At 37.9% G+C, this 21,322-nt stretch overlaps 3 protein-coding genes across 3 annotated transcripts; all 3 read right to left on the bottom strand.

The window, feature by feature from the left end:
* Positions 1-3,692: 3,692 nt before the first annotated feature.
* Positions 3,693-4,406, bottom strand: LOC148578998 (uncharacterized). Its single transcript, XM_088487992.1, has one exon. It carries the CDS (start codon positions 4,404-4,406, stop codon positions 3,693-3,695), a length of 714 nt encoding a protein of 237 aa, XP_088344118.1.
* Positions 4,407-5,311: 905 nt separating this feature from the next.
* Positions 5,312-9,418, bottom strand: LOC107621722 (uncharacterized). Its single transcript, XM_016323736.3, has 2 exons — positions 8,999-9,418; positions 5,312-5,607 (listed from the first exon to the last, which is right to left on the bottom strand). The coding sequence occupies exons 1-2, from the start codon at positions 9,317-9,319 to the stop codon at positions 5,437-5,439; spliced, it is 492 nt and encodes a 163-aa protein (XP_016179222.1). The 5' UTR covers positions 9,320-9,418; the 3' UTR covers positions 5,312-5,436.
* A 3,379-nt stretch (positions 9,419-12,797) lies between these two features.
* On the bottom strand, positions 12,798-13,871 carry LOC107622137 (F-box/kelch-repeat protein At1g16250-like). Its single transcript, XM_016324041.3, has one exon. It carries the CDS (start codon positions 13,869-13,871, stop codon positions 12,798-12,800), a length of 1,074 nt encoding a protein of 357 aa, XP_016179527.1.
* Between the last annotated feature and the right edge of the window lie 7,451 nt (positions 13,872-21,322).

Genomic DNA, 21,322 nt, shown 5'->3' with positions numbered 1-21,322 from the left:
ACGTCAGAAACGCCACAGAGAGAAGGAGATTTTTTCTTTCAGAAGAGAGAACGAAAAGAAAAATGGACGAGGAAAGTAAGAAGAAAAGCCAAAACGGTTTTAAAAAAATGGCAGAAAGACGCAAATGGCCCTGAATAATAAAAAGGCACGTAAGGGCAATAAAGGAAAGACACCTAAAAACGTCCCCTCACAATAAATGCCCCCTTGGAGAAAGAAACCAATAAAGTATGCCTCGAAAAATGCAACAGGCGCATTGGACACAGAAGAACCGCGTCAGACCAAAACGGCCTGATGAATCTTCGGCATAAAAGACCGGGGCCGGCGCACCGACTTCCCCTCAAAAAGACAAAAAGAATCAAACAACTACCCGAGAGGAACTAATGGCCCCCCACGGTCGAGACTACATATCTCGGCAACAAGCCGACCTCACTCACGGTCGAGATCACACATCTCAACGACAAACCGACCTCGCTCACGGCCGAAACCATATCTCCCAGCGACAGACCGACCTCGCTCGCTCTCCCGTTGCGGGGGCAACTGTTACGGATCCGGCCCACGGATCCATGACCCGGAATAAACCCAAACCCAGCCACCCGGGTCTGGACCATCAAAACACTCTAGAAGGCCAGAAATCGGCCCTACTAGAGCCCCCAACCAACTTTCAAATTCAAAAGTCTATCTTATCTTATTCAGATAAGATAAGATAACTATCACCACCTATAAAATAAGAGGACCTAGGTTCCCCCAGGTATTCATTCATCCCGCACATCTTATACCTCTCAGATCCATTCTGACTTGAGCGTCGGAGTGTCTTTGCAGGTACCTCCCCCCATTGCTCAAGTCAAGCGATCCGGCATCCGCCTCAACCCGCAAGTTCTCAATCCATCTCTCAACCCGTACCAGAGACATCTTGTACAATACGAATGACACGCATGTCATGATAATCTCTCTCAGCTTGCTTGTCACCTCGAACTCCTCAGAACATTGGTTAAGAAAAGACCACCTCACTCTATCATAGACTTTCTCAAAGTCAAATTTGATCGCCATGAAGCCTTTTTTACCTCTCATTCTTTTCATAATATGAGTTATCTCTTTGGCTATCAATATATTATCATGAATATTTCGACCTGGAACAAAGCTGGATTGCTGTGGAGCAATTCTACTCACCAGCCTGGGTTTGATTCTGTCAACTATTATTTTAGATAGCCCTTTATAACTGACGTTACAGAGGAAAATGGGACTAAACTTGGTTATGAACTCTGGTGTGGGGGTCTTTGGGATGAGTGTAATCAGCGTGTTATTCATCTCCCTAATGCAAGCCGGATCTTTCCAACAGATATCCACCACGGAGAGAACATTAGATTTAATACAGTTCCAATTATCCTTATAAAAACTAGCCGGGAAGCCGTCCTCCCCTGGCGCTTTAAGAGAACCAATTCTAAAAAAACTCCTTTAATTTCCTCTGGGATTGGAAATGCATCCATATCTCTCCTGATCTCTTCATCTAGTGGGGGGGTACTTATTGATAACAAGCTAAACTGGCTTATTAATTTCATCTTCCTTATACAGCAACTTAAAGAAATTAATAGCATGTTGGGCAATGGTCTCCTCTTTTTCCATCCACTCCCCATTCTCATTACGCAACTTTAAGATTTTGTTCTTTCTCCTTCTTATAATGGTCTTGGTATGGTAGTACTTTGTATTGCGATCGCCTTCAATCACCCATCTCTCTTGACTTCTGTAGCCACATTAGCTCCTCCTTCTCCAAAATATTTTCAAGCTCTGTTGTGAGCTCTTTTTGCAACCTCTCAAGAAAGGGGTTGTGGCCCCTAGCTTGCGCCCTCTGAATTCCTCCTATACGATTGAGTAGCTTTTACTTTTGCTTCCCAATATGACCAAAAACATCTCTATTCCATTCCTTCAATCCTCTTGAGAGGTTTCTTAAGGCAGTACCAAGTGGTTCTTGTTTCTTCCAGGTGCTCTCTACATACCCTTTGAATTTCGGATGGAGGTTCCACATAACCTCAAAATAGAAAGGTCTCTCTTTTCGTTGTTGTGCTTGTGGTTTGAAAGTAATTAAGAGGGGGTGGTGATTAGAGTTTGTTCTCGTAAGAACATCAACTCGAGCCTCCTCAAATCTAGTTCTCCAAGCTGTATTTCCCAAGGCCCTATCAAGTCATTTGAAAACTCGCTCTAGCCCTTGCCATTGAGGTCCTCTCCACGTATATTTGGTTCCCACATAGCCAAGGTCTATGAGGCCGCAAGCATTAATCCACTCCTTAAATCTAATGCACACTCTAGAATCAGTACTCCCCCTCTTTTCTTTTCTGAAGGGCACGCTATGTCATTGAAATCTCCCACAACTAGTCACGCTTTTTGTACACCTCTTGCAAGGCAGACTACATCCTCTCTGAACTCTTTCCTTAAACTATCATGGGGGCTAGCATAACCAGCGGTAAGCAGCCAAGTCTCCCCATTGCTGATGGTAATATCTAAGTGCACAAATTGAGTTTTTGAAACTCTGACATTAACATTTATATTCGGGTCCTTCCAAAGGATCCAGATACCACCACTGAAGCCAACGGCTTCTTCTATATGAAAAAATTTAAACCCAATCCTCCTAACAACTTCCAAAGCTTTGTCACCAATACATCTAGTTTCTTGAAGTATTATGAAATCAGGTTTATATAACCTACTAAATTCTTTAATGGAGCGAGTGAAAGCCTTACTCACTGCTCCTCTACAATTCCACGAGAAAACGATCATAGAGAAAGATAGGTAGAGAAGCACACCCGGACAACTATTGTTCCAGCAGCATCTTATCCCTCTCAAGGCACATATCTTCACCATTATCTGTGTTCATTGAGTTGTTTTCAACTCGCATGTCGCTCTCATACCTTTCTTGCATGGCCATAGCTATTTCCTCTCCTGCCGATATTTTATTCCGCTCCTCTTCTTTAAATTTAAGAGCTGCTTCCACCATTATCTTTGAAGCTATATAGTGTGGGTCTGGTGGTTCTGGGTCCATGGAGTTGTGTTGATCCTCCTCCATAACAGCTGTCTCGGGAATGACCATGTCATCCCCAATATCTTGTGTATTTTCAATTTGAGTTTCTGGGATTTGGGATAAAAGGTTTTGTGATGTATCCATATTGTTTGGATCGCCTAAGGTGATAGATTGTGTAGCAGAATTATGAGCTGGGTTTGGTTTGCTGGGTGTTTTTCTTGTGAGTTCTTTTTGGGTTTCTGTGGTGTTCTTTGTTGGGTTGGCTGGTGTTGGGGTCTTTATATTAGTAGGATTTTTTGGGCTTTTGGGTTTTTCTGTTTGGTTTCTTTTTTGTTGGGCTGAAACAATTGCTTGGTCTAAAATGTTAATTGATGAGCTCATGTTGGGTGCCTTGTGTGTATTAGTGGGGTTGCTTGTAGAAACGATACTAGGCTCTTGAATCTTCTGGTTTGTCTTTTCTGGTGGAATATCCTTAATTGCCAAATGATTGGCTGCCTCCTCATTTGTCTCCTCTGCAAAGAACACTGCGAACCTCGTACCACGCACGTTCCTACTATTTTGTTTTTGTCCACCATCATTTGTTCCTTTCATTCCATTACCCCCTGCAGCATCTCCTATCTTTGTCCTCCTGCCACGTGGTTGGCGATTCACAACCATCCATGGTCCAAATTGCTCCTGTAAAATATCAGTTTCCAGCCCCCTCATTTTCTGTAATTACTTCTTTACCCTTCTGGGCTCTCTTCTGCTGTTCTACATCCTCATCCTCTCTTCCTTGACTGTCTTCTTTCCCTGTTGTCGCCGGCTTATCTTGCTCCTCTCCGGTCACTACATTCATTGGACATCTTGCTTTTTCATGGCCTACCATACCGCAAGTAAAGCATATATCATATAACCCCTCATATTCCACCAAATACCTCACACCATTGATGGAATATTGAGATATGAGTGGTGTTGTCAAGTCGAGCTCCACACACAGCCTAGCAAATTTACCTCTGCACTTTTCGGCTGTGTTGGAATCCACCTTGAGAGTTCTTCCCACAATATTACCTATCCTCTCTAGCATCTCTTTGTCATAGTACTCAATGGCCAGACCTGGTAACCTCACCCACGCTGCCACTGTATCAATTGTTGCCTCCATTGGATTGAAATTCGGCTTCCAAAATTTGATTGATAAATAATGGTCAAAGATCCTCCACGGTCCCTCTGTCAGTGCATAGTCAAGGTCCTCTTGTGAGAAGAACTTTACAATGAAGAACTCGTTGCCAATGTCGATCACCTCAATACTTCCCTGCTTCCCCCACATACTCTCTAACCTGCGGGTGAGGACTGGTAATGATATTTTCCTGCCCATCAACTTCACAATCAGCGTATTCCACCACAGATGTCTAAGGTTCTTCATGGCCGCTTCATTCAAAACAAAGTTGAAGATCCCATTGACCTTTTCCACCCTTATCTTTGGAATGTTCCTGTTTTGTGGTTGTGATTCTTTTTTTTTTTTTATCTCTTTTATCCTCCTCCATCATATTCTCCTGATTTCTTGCCAGGTTTGCAGCTCCACCGTTAGATTCCGTTGTTACTAGAGTTCTACCTCCTTTTACCATCTCACTGAAGGACCTTCTAGCTTCACCTCCAGCTTGTCCTCCTATCCCTTCTTCAACCATCCATTCTTCCTCCCTTGCTTTGAGAATAGACTCTCCCGTAAAGCATTGGTCTTCACCTACCTTCCTCACTTTTCTGGCTGCTCTCGTATTATCTTCTCCAGGAGCTCTGGGTGGTTCATGTGAGCGAAAGTGTTCTCCTCGGACAAAACCACTCCTCATAGTAGTGGTTCAGAATCAGCAAAAACGATGGAAGAAAACCTTTACAAAGGGTTTTCGGTGGTGTGTTCTATTTGGTTGATTTCTTATTTATTATTTCCTATTCCATCTCCATTGAAGTTTTAGTTCTACCAATTCAATGATTGGTTTGGTTTTGGTAACCTTAAGTTTTTGTTTTTAGCTATGTGACAAGGGTTGTTCCAAATAATACAGGGCTTGGGGCTCAACACCGAATCCGCTTCCTTGACATGTAAATTATTTTAAGGCCCATTAAATAACTGAAGAGTCTATTCGGTCCATTGTATCCCAAATATGGGAGCCCAAAGAAGAAAGCAAAAGGTATTGTTTTGTTGAGATTGTTTTTGCAAATCATTGAGAGCAACTTTATGCCGCATTTCGTGTTCACGTGTTACCATCATTTTAATACTTTTGAGTTTCAGCGTGCGTTTTAACACTCAATGGTAATGTTTATGTCTTAGCAATCTCATCAAGTGCAATTTTAATACTTTCCATTCATTCTTGATGGAACCACATTTTGCCCTTCAAATCTAAGACCTATTTACATTGCTACTAATTATGGAGATAAAAATGGTTTGGTGTAACAACACTCTCTCAACAACTTTCTCTCCTCATACTTGCCTCAGTGTTGGAACTCGAACAATGCTGATGAGAAGGCCATAAAATCTGCTCCGGTCGACATGGCGCCGGCGCCGGATGAGCTATAAACCTAGGAATCTCGTCCCCCGGCATCATAACTGAAACCCAACTAGCATATAAACTCATCTGCAAATGCATTGGTGAATTCATCAACATTTTGTTAAGTAAGAAAATTTAAGACACTAAATGTCTCTAATTGGTATGGTAAAAAAAAAATAGCCAGAACTTGTCTTATTTAGCATTCATTAATTATCGCAACAATTAATGAATGCTAAATAAGACAACTTATAACTGTTTTTTGTTGATTTTCTTTGGTTACCAAATATTTTCAAAATTGCAAATAGAATATGGTAAAGCGAAAGTTGCCATATCATTATTGCTTAATTTTCAACGGAATAATCAAAATTCATAAAATTTACAAATTAAGAAACATAATCCATTGACTTGTCGGCAAGGAGAGGTACAAAGCAATTAATTTTCCATTACCGAATATAGACTCACCAAGATTTCAACATTGTCAGACACAACAATAACACATGTACGGATTTAAAGATGCAAGCAACCACTTACGACAACAACCAAATTAAATTATTAATTACAATTAGCCAGAGTGATCAACAGCCTATAAACATATAAATAATTTTTCCTAAACATATAAATGAAGCACTAATCAATCTTCTAAAATAATAATCAATTAATCATCATTAACAAACCAAGGCCCAGAGGGTAGTGATACATCCCATCAATCATAAAAAAAAAAAAGAAGTGGTTAAAATTAAAAAAATAATATAAGATTCTTATCTTACGTAGAATCTTATCCGAGTGGACATCACTTCTGGACGAAATTGAAAAAAAAAATGGAAACTAAAAAAGACATTCAACAAACACAACAAAATGACAATGTTCCTGCTACATTTTTCTATTCATCTTTTCTTTCAATTTATGGACATATGTGTTAGATAAGGCGCAAACATCATCCAACATCGTATCATATATTTGACTTTACACATCAATATATGACTCATGACATTAAATATGCTCACCAAGAAATAACCATGCCGGTGAGACATGGATCAAATAAAAAGCATAATATAATTTAGAAGAAAGGATAATTTGATTCTTGACTTTTTGGTCGGTGGACATTTAAATCCTGAGGATTTAAAAATATATTTAAGTCACTGACTTTTTTAAAATCTGGACACATCGATCTTGAGTAAATTTTAAAATTCTCTCATGTGTGCATTTGTATCAATCAGGTGAGTACAACAGGAGTCACGTTTAATTTTTTCCGTTGGATCTGACAGACCCAAATGAACATGAGGGATCGATATGTCAATGTTTTGAAAAGATTAGGGACTTAAATATATTTTCAAATTTTCGAGGATTTAAATGTCCACTGATTAAAAGGTTAAGGACCTATTTGTCATTTTCTCTGTAATTAAATACTAGTTGTCTTTTAGAGTTAAATAAATAAATAAATAAAAGAATGCTTAATTATGTATATTACATGTTAAGATCACCTTTAATAATTTTGTAGTTATCATGCAAAAACTTTGTTTTACGTCATAGACACTACAACACTGAAACCACGATATAGAGGAGTGAGTGAGATCACATGGTATTGCAATTTAGTTATTCTCAAATCACAATTATATATTGCATTATTGCTACCCTTAATCCAATTTCCCAATGGGTTGTGACATTAATGATAACCCCCAAAAGAAACAATATTAACTGGTAACTTTAATTAAAGTGAAATTAAAATTTTAATTTCCTCACATGGTCTCATTGCCTAAGCCCCTTAGTGGCATCATTAGTATAAACACAAAAAGAAGAATCAGTGTCAGAAGCCTAAGTGCTGAAGCATGTTCTCTACTAATACCTTATCCATTGTTCATGATCTGAATTCAAAACTAAAGAAAGAAAAAGAACAAAATTATTAAACTATTTATATTATTATTATTATTTGTTTTGTTAGTGAGCTTTTGCTTTCAAAGGGTGATTGGCCAATAGTAGAAGAGAACCATTAATTTTGTTAAAGTTGAGAGAAACAACTCTAAACACAAGGTCCCATCAGGGGCTGTGCCCTCTTTCCCTCCTGAGAGCATAGGGTTTGATGAAATATATACACATAGGTGGGCCTACTGTGTTCCTCCAAAGAAGTGGCACAAGGTGGACTACACAATTCTTGCATCACACTTACTTATCATAAGATTTACTATATTAATTATTATTTAAAAAAAAAATCTACCAAGAAGTGAACATGTGGAGTGGAACAAAAACTAAGCATATGGGGTTGGTTACTTAGTTACCTTGGGAACTAGTAGCTAGAAAGATGGAAATTAGTAATTTTATTTGAGACTCTTAAATTTGATCAACTTAATAAATATGTTGTTCTCTCTGCTATATGCAATTTTAAAAAATTATAAGAAAATAAAATTACATTTTTACTAATAGTTACAATAACTTTAGTTTAGTGATGAGTGTTGAGTATAGTGACTATTAATTAATCAAACACGGGCTATGCATTGGTGTCATTAAAATTTGAAATTGATGGAGCAGATTAGCATCAAAGACAATGTGGGTCTCAATTCCAACACAAAGCTAAGGTGGATAAACAAATATGAAGAAAGACTCGTGGCTAGGGAACGACAGGGACCTATGAATGATTCAGCAGAACACTTCTTTGGAGGACCATGTATATATATATAAATATCAGTAAACTGTAGACAAAACAGTTCACTCATAATTAAGGGTATTTGATAGAACGTGTAGATAGATCCATTAGGAATTAAATGAAACAATTTGGTGGGTTATCATCTTATCATATACCTTTTATGTATATCTTCAGATTTTGTATTATATTATATATTATATCCAGTAAAACAAAAATTTAGCTTCTGAGAAGCTAAATTCAAAGTTATTACTTTTTTTTTTTCCTATTGAAACAAAAATTGGGGTTTAATCACAATGATGAATAAGTACACTTCACATAAATGAATAAATGGGTGCTAATAAGCAACAATCTTTTTAGTGTTAAACTAATAAGAAGAATCTCTGGAACAAAGAACATTATGTTTGAGGAAAATGAGAAGAAAAAGAAACACAAAATTTCCTCAAAAAGTGATTATTTGGGATGTTGAACAGTGAGGGAGATGATGAATGCACACAGTACACAAACTTTCTGAATTGGAAAAGGGTGAGAAATTCATTAGAAGAAAGGAAAAACAGAACCCAAAAAAAAAAAAGGTAATTTTCACCAACAAGTAGTACCCAAGATCTAATATTCCAAATTCCAAATAGTGAGGGGATGCAGAAGCAGAAACAGAAAGCAAGAAACAATTTTGGAAAATAATGTTATTAGATGGAAAAAAAAAAGTGTTTAACATAAAAAGAAAAGAAAACTTGGTCAACATAAGCTTTTTGTTTTGTCAGATAAATAATGATAAGTTAAGCAGAAGCAGCAACAGTGAAAGAAATGCATTAAGAAGGTGAAGGAAAGCTAATAAAGACTTACTTTTGGTGATGGATGAGTGAGCTTGGAGTTGAATCCAAGGTGAGGGCGGTTGTGGGAGGGGGTGGCAGTGGAGGAGGAGGAGGAGGAAGGAGAAGAAGAGGAGGAGGGTCTGAGGAACCTCTCAAAGATGGCCATGAGCAAGAACATGGAGATGAGAATGGCAGTGGCAACAAAACCAAATGAAACTGCATTAACAGAGCTGTCAAAGTTGGACCAATGTTGAGGAAGATCTTCATCAACCATCTTGTGCACCTTCACTGCTACTGGTGCCCCAATGGGTGCCCATCCTTCACCACCATTTTTGCTATATCCTCTCACCATTCTTAGAAGCAAGATTGCAGAGAGAGAGAGAGAGAGAGAGAGAGAGAGAGGTGTTAAAGCCTTGGAATTTGGATATAAGGCTTGTCATTTCTATTCCTTTGCCTTATATCAATGTCTAATGAAATATAATTATATGAACACTAGAATATAAAATTGGGAAAATAAAATAAGTGTTGTAAAATGAAATGAAAACCAAATATTGATGATGGATTATTGTTGTTAATGGTAAAAGACAAAAACAGTGATTTTTGAGCTTCGAGTCATTGACGTTTTGCATGTGTATCTGTTGACAATTTACATTAAAAGGGGCACTCTACTATACAGATTGAAGTGGTATAGAGAGAGAAAATAAATTCCTTTTATAGTTATTTTTTATTATTTTATTGTTATTTAAAGTGTAGATCCTACCATTTTCAATCTCTCTTTCATCCCATAAAAAGAAATATCTGTAAACTTACATCTTTACCGTATAATTCACCTAAAAATAATTCTCTTCCTAAAAACATGTGATGGACAAAATCCAGTTTTACCCAAATTTGAGTCTTCATGCATTTTGTCGGATGCACATTCTTCCTACTTAGCATGGAATCAGAACTCAGATTTTGTAATTTTTAACTCATTTGGGTTAAATTCAGATATCAAAAACATTCAATATTTTCACACTTTTCCAACACACATATACTTTATATCTGAATTTTCACACAGATGTTACTAATTTGAGTTTCAAAATTCAAATAACTTGGAATATCATGTTCCCTAAATTTTCGCCCTATTAGCATAAATGCATAATGTGATGTTCCCTAAGCAATTGCTTTTTATAGTGATTTTGACGTTTTTTTTCTTTTGTTTATTAGTAGCATAACAAACTTTTATTCATGTCTATTCCCTTTATGATTGACTGAAATTTGCATGCAAGAGATGCCCACAAAATGCATCTATTCAAGTTTTCAATTATTCAAACTTTGTGTCTAATCAGGGTTATATTACGTTGGACAAACTTTGATAGAACTTTTTGGCTAATTTCTCAATCGTATCCAACACATAATATTACTTACATCTTTCATTATTTATCCGAAAGGGGCAGACAGCATCTTATATATATCTTTGGGCTTAATTAATCAATCCCAATAACATATAAAGTTGAATTTAATTACTAATCGTTTCATCTAAATAAATGGAGATTATGATTATAAGTAGTAACAGGTTTTGTCTTGTGATTATTACAATTTTTACTTCCATTCTACTGAAGTCTATAAATATCGATCCCTCACTGGAGTTATGTAAAAGATGTCTCTGGTACGGGTTGAGAGATGGATTGACAACTTGCGGGTCGAGACGGATGCCAGATTATTTGACTGGAGCAATGGGGGGTGGTACCTGCAAAGACACTCCGACGCTTAAATAAGAATGGATCTAAGAGGTAGAAGGTGTGGGAAATGAATGAATACCTGGAAGGACCTGAGTCCTCTATTTATAGGTGATAATGAATATCTTATCTTATCTTATTTAGCTAAGATAAGGGAGACGTTTGAATTATCTTATCTTATCTTACTTGACTAAGATAAAGAAGACGTTTAAATTCGAAAGTTGGTTAGGAGCTCTAGTAAACCAATTTCGGGCCTTCTGGAAGAGCAAAACGGGTCGGACCTGAGTAATCGAGTTCGAAGACCGTTTCGGGTATAGGATCTGTGGGCCGGATCTGTAACATACACTCAATCATCAGGCAAACACAATAAATCGAATCGAATGTGTAACATCATCCAATAATGGAAAAAAAAGATCAACCTAATTTGCCTTAAGATTTAATTAATTTGGAAAAATGAAGGGATCCGTCTAAAGAAGCAACAACTTTTTGTGAAGAAAGGGACATGTATTGCCTAGTTTGGGAAATCATTACGAATTACTTTGCAGGGTATCGTGGAACAGTACTACACTACCACATTTATCAAACAAATTGACCACAGTTTCTTGAAAAAAATAATTCTACTTTAAAATATTACAAAAGTATTATATGAAAAAGAGTATAGTGCTAGTTTTTTTCCCCTCCCAAATTACCCTAAAAAAGAGTTATATATAATAGTTTGGTTTTTTCTCTGTAGTAACTAAGTTTTTTTCCGTGGTGATAGTTGTTTTAGGATCTTGTACCTCATTATATATTCATTGTATAATGATATAAATTTAAATCTTTTTATGAATTAAATTTAACTAAGTTAAATAATAAGATTTGAAATAATATTAATTATAATTAATTTTGTTATATCAAATTAATTTAGTTGGACTTAATTAACAAAAAGATTTAGATGTGTAATACTATTTATAGTAATGTTAGGGAGACAAAAAAAAACAGTCAGAACTTGTCTTATTTAGTATTCATTAATTATCGCAACAATTAATGAATGCTAAATAAGGCAACCTATGACCGTTTTTGGCTGATTTTCTTTAATTACTAAACATTTTCGTATTTCATTAAAATCATTATTTGTTCTCTTTCATTAAAATACAATGCAAGTACAAATCTCTCTCTCTTCTCTCTCTCTCTATATATATATATATAATTATGAAACTTAAGTTATAATTAAAGTAAATAGTCAGCATAAAAAGCATAGGATCTTCCATGAGGGGTGAATATGTGAATATGAATCCAATCATAGTGAATCATGTGCTAACTTAGCGCCGTTAAGGTTACAGCTTTGGATATAAACAATGCAAACTAGTTTGGCCCAACAAGGGAAAAATATTTAAAAAAAAAAAATTAAAGAAAGAGAGAGAAAAATCGCATGCACCATTCCTTCGCCATCATCATGATTCGTATTTCAACCTCTAAGCCTCTTCCACGTGTCACAAATCCATAGCCTACCACGTATCTCAGTTTCACCAAAGGGAATAAAAGTACCAAGACGAAAAAAAAAGGTAAAAAAAAGCCTCCCATATACGTGTGTCGGCCTTTTTAAGGCCCAAACCCAACATGTGGCCCTCGGGATTGTCTCACAAGATCAACGGCTCATATGAGTTTAAGTACAAAGAGGGTCAAAGTCAGAGGTTACTATAAAAATGAAATATCACGTAATCAAAATATCATTGGATAGTGACGTGAACTGTGTAGGAATCACGCGTGCATGCCACACCCGGCAGGTGCGAAGATCTTTGTTTAACCAAATTGTGGGGCCGGGGTCTGAGCCCATGGGTCACGTGAACCATGGGCCCACATTCTCTTCTTTTCACGTTGCTGATGGTCGCACGAAAAAGGAATGGTGCGAAAAGCATCAGAATTGAGTGTTGGGCTTTTTATCTTTTTTTTGTGGTTTTATATTTGAGGTTATGTGGGCTTGAGTAGTTTGTGGTTTAGCCTACAATAGAAAATGGATGGGGCCCATTAAGGACTTGTTGTTGACCCACCTTAGGGCTTGTCTGAGATGATGAGAATCATGCAACATTATGTAAGCATCTAAAATTGTAACTATAAATAACGATAATAATATTAGGAGAGTTGAACAACACAGCAATGGCTACAAAGCTCTCTCTCACCGTCGAATTCCACAGGCTGAAAGGTCCTCCAAGCATGTCCGGTGGCTGACGTGTCAAACACGTGGACAAGAGACAGTGTAGTGACAACGTGACGATCCAGCCTGTAACCTGCGAAGAAAAACAAGGAGGTCGCAATGGGTGCCATTGTTAGGTACAAACGTTTGCTATAGGTGTGTTCCAAAGAGGAAAGGCTTTGGTTGCTTGATCCATCAACTTCATACCAAAGCTTCCCATCATACGCTTCAATCTGTCCCTTCCATGCATTCAAGCAATCTCCAGAGCTAAACAGAGTTCCATTCACTTCCACTATTTGATTCGCCGGCACGTCCAACTGCCACATCCCCGCCATCAGCTCCCACTTTTCCGTCGCCGTCTCATAAACCTCCGCCGAGCTCCGCTCTACTAAGCTAGGCATCGTCTTATCTGAATCTTCTCTTCCAGCGAATCCACCCACTATGTACACTTTTCCCTGCCACGTCACTCCCGTGCATTTGTACCTCAAAACACGCATATTGGGTAGAGCCGTCCACGTGTCGAACTCGGGGTCATACACCTCGGCAGACGAGATTCCCCTCGCACTTGCCAGCGTGGACTTCCCTCCTGCCACGTAGATCTTGTTATCGCAAACCGTGCACGCGAAGTCATACCTTGCCACGTGTAGTGGCGCACATGGGAAGAATTGGTTGGTTTTCAGATTGTAACGGTAGACCGTTGGAACAACCTGGATTCCAACGTCAAGCAAATCAGCTGACTCATCAGTGACGTGGACCCTTTCTTTGTGACAAATTTGGCCACCAATTATGTAAATTGAGTCCCCTAAGGAGACCATAGAGAAGCCCTTCAAGACTTGGCCATCCATTAGGCCCGGAATTGGCCCAACATGGCTCCATGTGTTGGTGTGTGGGTAATACAACTCAATTGAATTTGGGAGAGTCACTTCTGTGCTAGCTTCCCTTGGACAAAACACAGCAGCCACAACATAATTCGAGAGATAATTCTCCGGCGGCGGCGAAGGAAGGGATCCCATTCCAGTTTGGGTACATTAATGCAAAATCTAGAATGATATATATTTGTTTATAAAGGGGTATTAACAGATATAGTGAAATGTTACGGAGGAAACAAAGTTAGAGGTGGCATCATGTGACATGGCGCTGAAATCAAAGGATTTTCTTGTGATAAATAGTATAGAAAATAAAAATAAATGTCCTATATCCGGAGTTTCCAAAGTGTAACTAGCTAGGAAGTGATCAACAACATGTGATTAGTTTAATGTGTCTAGGTGGCGGGGATTCTGATGTTAGGACTTAGGACTAGGAATTATGATGGCTTGTCATTTGTGTCTCCCATTTTGCCAGCACCACGGCCGTGAGAGGTAACATTGTCATCATTGGAAATTAAAGTGTTTGTGCAAATATTATATTCTTAATTTCTAGCTACACTATGCCGTGTAATTTTTAGCAGTTAATCATGGTTTTGGTAATGTAAAATTAAATTTATGATTGATTACCACATTAATATAGATGATTGTCAAAGGCATGGTATGTCATTGCTCTAATTAGAAGGTTGAAAATGTAGAACCTTAAATTTGATATGAGTCAATAACTCTTAAAAGTATTTTAACATTATAATTTTGAATGAGTCAATAACTCTGTAAAATTTATTTAACTCTTGTTACGATTTTATATTTCACATATTTAATATGCTATTTCAATTTTATGTATCACTACCTTGCATAAGTATATCAAATATCTTGTGCATGCATGGGATCTTTCTAAAATTTTGGTGTCATAGGCTCTTCTTTTATTAGCCTAAAGTTGTCTTTTATTGGAGAAAAAAAAGTTATATATGCACAAAAAAAGGTAGACGTTGAACACTTGAATTGAAAGGAGGGTACGGATTTCATGTGACATGCGTTTTTGGCTGACCAGTGTGCGTAATACTTTATTTTTGTTGACCAATACGTCTGTTAACGAGGGCCATTGGATATTTTTTGTATTTTAATCTAACGACAGAGATCACCCTATTATTTATCTCTTTTATTAGTTAGTGAATATTTTTTGCTACTTTTGTGTTAGAGAAGTTACTTTACAAAATTTATTTTGTTGTTGATTATTTTGTTAGATCCAAAAACTATCCGAATTTATGTAAAAAATGTTTATAATTTTTTAAGTTAAAATTAATTACAATTAATAATTGTGTATTTCGTTAAATAAGAGACGATGGAGTTAGACCGGAAAGGAAGAAGGTGCGTCTTAGACATCATTTATCGCATAGAATAAATGCTTTGATGTTTATGTTTCCATCACTCACCATCGTGCCGTCTATGCAGTTCGAGTTGCAGAAAGTTTTCCCCGCAGAATCACGGTACAAAGTTGCATACTCTCTGAATGGTGCATCTGCCGCAATGCATGCGTGATGATGAGACGTTAGTGTCATCGCCGGAACGGGACTTAATCCCCAATGGATGACAAAGAGTGTTGTTTTCGGTAGATGTTTAGCTTTGTCGGAGAGGATTAGCAACGAAGGATGGAAGCGGCATGGAGATGGTGGGCGAGAGACTGACGAAGGAGAGGTAGAAGATATTTCGGTCAGGCGTGTCATGTTGGCACATAGTTGGGTTGGACTTGGTTGCTTCCAATACCTATCTGAAAAAAATAATTGACCTGTATAGTATTTTTTTTTTATATGGAGATGTATTTTTTTTTTCTAAAACGAATGTTGGATTCATGGGTTGGATTATTAATAATGTTGTTAAAATTAGACCAATCCTTTAGTATGGTCCTATTTACTATACTAAAAAAAAAAAATCTCACATGCCTAAACAAAGAGGAAAACCAAAATAGTTATTGCATGTATAATTAGTAGTTGAACAATTTAACAGCAATATTAAATTACTGTAGGATATAATAATTAAAATATTCTGTAAAACCAACTTAGCTAATTAATGTAAGATTTTATCATATGTGCACTAAAAAATGATGATAGTGTATAAAATGAATAGAAAAGTTGAATAATGAACATGCATATATGTACCAATTGAATATGGGATTGTATTTCTACAATATAATTGGTTCAGAGATTCTTTACTTGTTCTTTAAAATTCAGTCTTTGGTGAGGCTTTTTAAGAATTTATTATTATTTAATTATACTAATTGGTTTATTATTATAACCTCATAGAGAAGTATTTTAAAATTTGTTTAAACCAGTTCTTTCATATTCTTTGTTCATCCAAGCAATTTAATTGTAAACATGTTTCTCTCTTATAATTTGACATAATATTAGGATATGCTAAAAATGATAATATGATGACATTTCTTTGTTTTATTATCTAGTGTAAAATGACGGTATGTTAAAAAATATATAATTTTCGTTGAAAGGAACCTGTAAATATTATTGCCAATCAAACGCGTTGCTTGTGATAATATAGGACAAAACACAATATTAACAGTTAATCGCATCTAGATTAAACAATGTGAATACTTATTCTACATAATTACACGATTTGTTTTTCGCATTAAAAACAAGGTTATATTGGATATCACATAATCTTCCATACTTAAAATAGTTAACTTTTGTAAACAAAAGGATCGGGGAAGAGGACATTTATATAGAAGTGCTCCCTGGACCGAATATATATTGACTACTCAGAATAGAATATTAATCTTTCGAATCAAAATAAAACTAACTTAAAAAGTTTCTTCTTGTGGTGTAATACTACTTTACCCAGAAAGAAAGGATAAATCGATAAACAAGTTTTTGATAAGGCACACGTAAATAGTTGTCAATATGTTCCAAAGTCATGATTTGGTAATGGTAATTGGCACCAGTGCAACATAAATCCCTAATTATGTGTCAGCCGCTTACATGACTTTAGACGTGTGTTTTATATTTGCTGATTTATAAGTTGAGGGTCTGAGCTATGAGTAATTTGAAACAATTTAAGATAAACAGACTTTAAGAACGAACTGAAAGTAGATATAATTAGGGTGACTGAGTTATAAGTAGCATTCCTGAAAAACAAAAGGGCGACTAAACAAACTAAGCAAATAAATCGTTCATACATGCCTCGACGGAAAACAACATAAACATATCAATATATGCAGCAAGTCAAATATCTCCAGCACCGTCTTCATTCTGCCTGGCGGGCTCTTGATCATTGTAGCCATGTGCCGTTTGATCCGCTTCAATACCAGCGCCACTGAGCAAGACTTTATGCTTGTCCTCCAAAGAAGCGCCCTTGTGTGCCGGTTCATGCCACTTTGCCACCTCATACTGTTCTTGTTAACGAAATTTGTTGATCTACACCGTCAATTCATTTGCTTTGTTATCCATTTGGCGAACTGTGATTTTATTCTTTTGCCGCGCAATCCGCAACATCATTTCCAGCTGCCGCTGTGCCTTCTCCTCTTCCTCCACTTCCATCTCCTTTGCCTTCAACCTGACGTTGGCGGTCAGCTGCGCCACCTTCGCCACACTCAGTTGTTCTGTGATTATTTCAAGTTTAGCCTTCAAATTCTCCTCCCTTTTGACTAGTGCGGCTTCAACCAGGTCACAATCTGCGCATTTTTCATCTCTACGGATGATGTCGATCAGATCGGCGATCAACAGTTTCGCGAATAGTGTGGCTTGGGTCCGTGACGGATTCCTGCGACATGCTCTCAGAAGAAGACGACGACGCTTCAAGCAACGATTTTGCTTCTGGCGACGACGATTTTCCTCGGGGTAGGTCGGCGTCAGGCATGCGACGTCGATTCTACCTTCTGAGGTGACGTTGAGAGTGAGAAGTGGAAGCCGTAAGAGAAAATGAGTGTGGTGGTCTGGCAGACGGCAGTGAGAGCAAAAAAGGATGGCAGAGAGAAGAAGAGGGAGAAGGAGAGACAGAGAGTTGAGAAAAGAAATGACGACAGAAAAGAACTAAAGAAGGGTTGGGAGAGATAGGATTTGTCAATAACGTGTGTGTGTGTGTGTGTGTGTATATATATATATATATATATATATATATATATATATATATATCAGGGATATTTTTTACATTTAGTGTGCATTACTAGTGGAAAATGAAAAGTTGTTTTGTATTTTTTTTTTTTTTGTAATTAGCATGTTTTAATTTTTTTATCTAACATTTAAGTTTTTAAAATATAAAATAATCATTTTTAACATGTGTAAATAATTTTTTTTCTTTATTTTTGAAAAAATAAAAGATTAATTTAAACTATTTCGGTGAACAATAAAAAAAAACAAAACATAACAGTTATCTTGTCAGTAATTAAAATAAACAATTAAAGTATGAACAATAGAATATTAAAGTTAATTAAATCATTCAGTAGATGAACAATCAAACAAAAACATTAAGGGCAATTTACGTTATTAAATTGTTTCACCCTCAATACTACGCAAATGCATTGTTTCCAAATCCAATACGCAAATACATTGATTCACAATTCTATATAAACCGCTACTGGCAGTAGCGGTTTACAGTTGTGTATAAACCGCTACAACTAGTCGCGGTTTACGTGTGTGTGTGAGGGTAACCGCTGCTGCCAGCAGCGGTTTACGTGTGTGCGTGTGTGAGTGTAAACTGCTATAGGCTATAGCGGTTTACGTGTAGTGTGCTGCCTATATAAACCGTGGTGGTAGCCGCGGATTATGCATTTAGAGGGGTTGTGATGTTTTTTAGAGAGAGGAAATTCTAGAGAGAGGTCAGAGCAAGTTGAGAGCAGGTCCGAGGTATCTCAGCGGCGACTTCCGGCGAGTTATCATGGCAGGCAGAACCTTGTACCGACTGAACGGTGTTGCGCATATTGCCGGTTCTATTGGAGACAAGGTTAGTTAATAATTATTTTTTTCTAGGCTTTGCATATGTTAGTCAGAAAAATGGTATGTAATGTAGATGAACTAGAATTTATATATTATTCCCTCTAGTTTGAAATTAGCCTTCGCATGCTAGGATGTTAGTTTAATGGGTTTGGTTTAGTATTTTGAGTTTTTCTTGTTAAGTTATAAATATGACTACTTAGCTAAATTTCAAATCCCTTCAATGAATGTTATTCTACATGGTGTTGGTTTAGTGTAGGGAAAGGGAAAGTTGACGTTAGAGAATTATTTTAGTTTGGTTAGTGTATTTGTATGATATGAAATTTTTAATTTTAAAGCTTTATAATATTTTTATATTTCTGGCTGTTATTTATTCAAGTATGTGTGTTGTTATTTTTACTATCGTGATTAGGGAATTTTTCTTTTTATATAGGAGAATTTGTTGATGGTTTAAGATATTTGTATCCTGTTAGATAGGAGAATTTTTTTATGGATAGGAGAATTTAATTGGACTCTGTATTTCTTTGCTGTTCTGTGCAGCCCACTCGGTGTATATATAGTGTGAGACGACAACAAAATATGCCCTTGCATGAAAGGATCATCCCGTACTTAGAGAGGTCTGGATTGTACCATTTGGCCAGGCTAAACAGCGAATGGTTCTGGTTGGATGAGCCATTGGTTAGTGCGTTCGTTGAGAGGTGGCATCCTAAGACGCACACGTTCCATATGCCTTTCGGTCGTCATGTGACTATATCTTCTCCCCCCATCCTTGTGTTGTGTCCACCTCTCATACTCCATTCTATTTGCCCAATCGCACATGGCCGGGTTCTCTGTCATCATTATATCAAACCAATAGTCGAATTCTGCTTCTGTCTTCGCATACGCGGCATTTACCAGCCACCTCCTCGCATCCTGTCCCTTGAAAGTGAGGGCAAATTTTGCAGCAACATGCCGAATACAAAATGCTCGATAAGCATGGGGAGGTTGCCAACCACTATCGGGGGACTCTAGTGCAGCCTTGATGCCGTTGTGTCTATCAGAGATCACGAGAATACCTTGCTGTAGAGTGACATGTCTTCTAAGATTCGAAAGAAAGTATGACCAAGACTCTGCATTCCCCCCCCCCCACGAGTGCAAACGCAACAGGCAAAATATTCGAGTTACCATCCTGAGCGATCGCCAACAACAATGTCCCGCCATACTTGCCATAGAGGTGTGTTCCGTCGATGCTTACGAGCGGCTTACAGTGGCGGAATGCCTCAATACACGGAGGAAATGTCCAAAACATCCGATGAAAGTAGACTCTATCTTCATCAACTTGGTCACCCACTCGAACCGGGGAGGTCTTCAGTAGAGCAACGGAACCTTCCATCATTGATGTGAGGCCAAGGATCCACCGAGGCAGATTAGCATATGACTCCTCCCAATCGTCATATATCTGCGCTACTGCCTTCTGCTTCGCCAACCACACCTTCCGATAACTAGGCCTGAATCCATATGTTGCCTCCGTTGCCTCTTGCAACACCTTAATCGACACCGACGCATCAGCTCTAACCAATGGAAAGATTCTCGCACAGATGACATGATAATCAAGTTGCTTGTGGTCGCTTGATATCGATGTGGCCATACACGTGTGCGGACCGTTGTACCTCCTAACTTCCCATGTGCTCTTCCTTTTCCGCATGACTATCCGAATCAACCACGTGCACCCGTTACCAAACTCCTTGCATCTCCCTTGGTATTTCAGATTGTCGGACTCCATAACCTTGTACTCAACTCCACGTCGAATACTGTAATCTTTTACACTCAACATGGCTTCCTCTTTATTCTGGAACGATTGGCCAATCTGAAATTCAGTCAGCGGTTCCATCCTGCATCCCCTGCTCATCGAATGCTGCATCTATATTCTGGTGTTGGCCGATGGCTTCCAAGTTCAAAGAAGAGAGGTGGGGAGGGTACTCTTGTGTTCCAGAACCGGAACCTCCATGGGTTGAACGTGTACCTCTTGGAATATCATCATCACTGTTCCCCACCAATATCGACAGGCTCCTCATCCGAATCATCATCACACAGTGCATTCTCAACTCGATCCGGTCCGGCATCACATTCAAAATCAGGCACAACAGGATCAATATATTCATGAACAGCCCCAACATGTTCGGGCTCAGGAATCGGAACTGCCGCTGCTACCACAGGCATCGATGTCGATGCACCACCAGCTGGGGTCGACTGAGGATTCGGTGCCGATGCTCCAGAGCTATCCACACCATCTTCCAACTTCGCAAGCAGCTCAGGTATCCTCAACTCCGGAAAACTACGCCTGCAGTGAAACAAGACCTGCAGGTCTTCATTTGACCCGATCACGAAGGTCTCATATCTCACACCAGTTGACACAACGGCAATGGGAATCTTGTAAAATAACTTTTTTACCCACTTCGTCCCACAGGTACCGAGCTTCCGTAATATGCTTAGCTTAATCTCTGCCAACGTATTCGACGATCAGATAAAAATAGTAAGCGGTTCTCTATCTGTGAATTTTACACCATGCCTTTTGCTCTTTTGAATTTTTCCAGAGCAATGAACCAGAGCCACAAAACTATCCTCCCCCTCCATTTGTGAATAACACTCTACCTCTCCATATTTGCCCCTCCATGGTTTATATAG

Source organism: Arachis ipaensis, chromosome B10 (assembly GCF_059453495.1).
Source record: "Arachis ipaensis isolate K30076 ecotype BB chromosome B10, ASM5945349v1, whole genome shotgun sequence".
NCBI lineage: Eukaryota > Viridiplantae > Streptophyta > Magnoliopsida > Fabales > Fabaceae > Arachis > Arachis ipaensis.
Note: the sequence above shows the minus strand (reverse complement) of the source record. Positions and strands in the feature narration are given on the sequence as shown.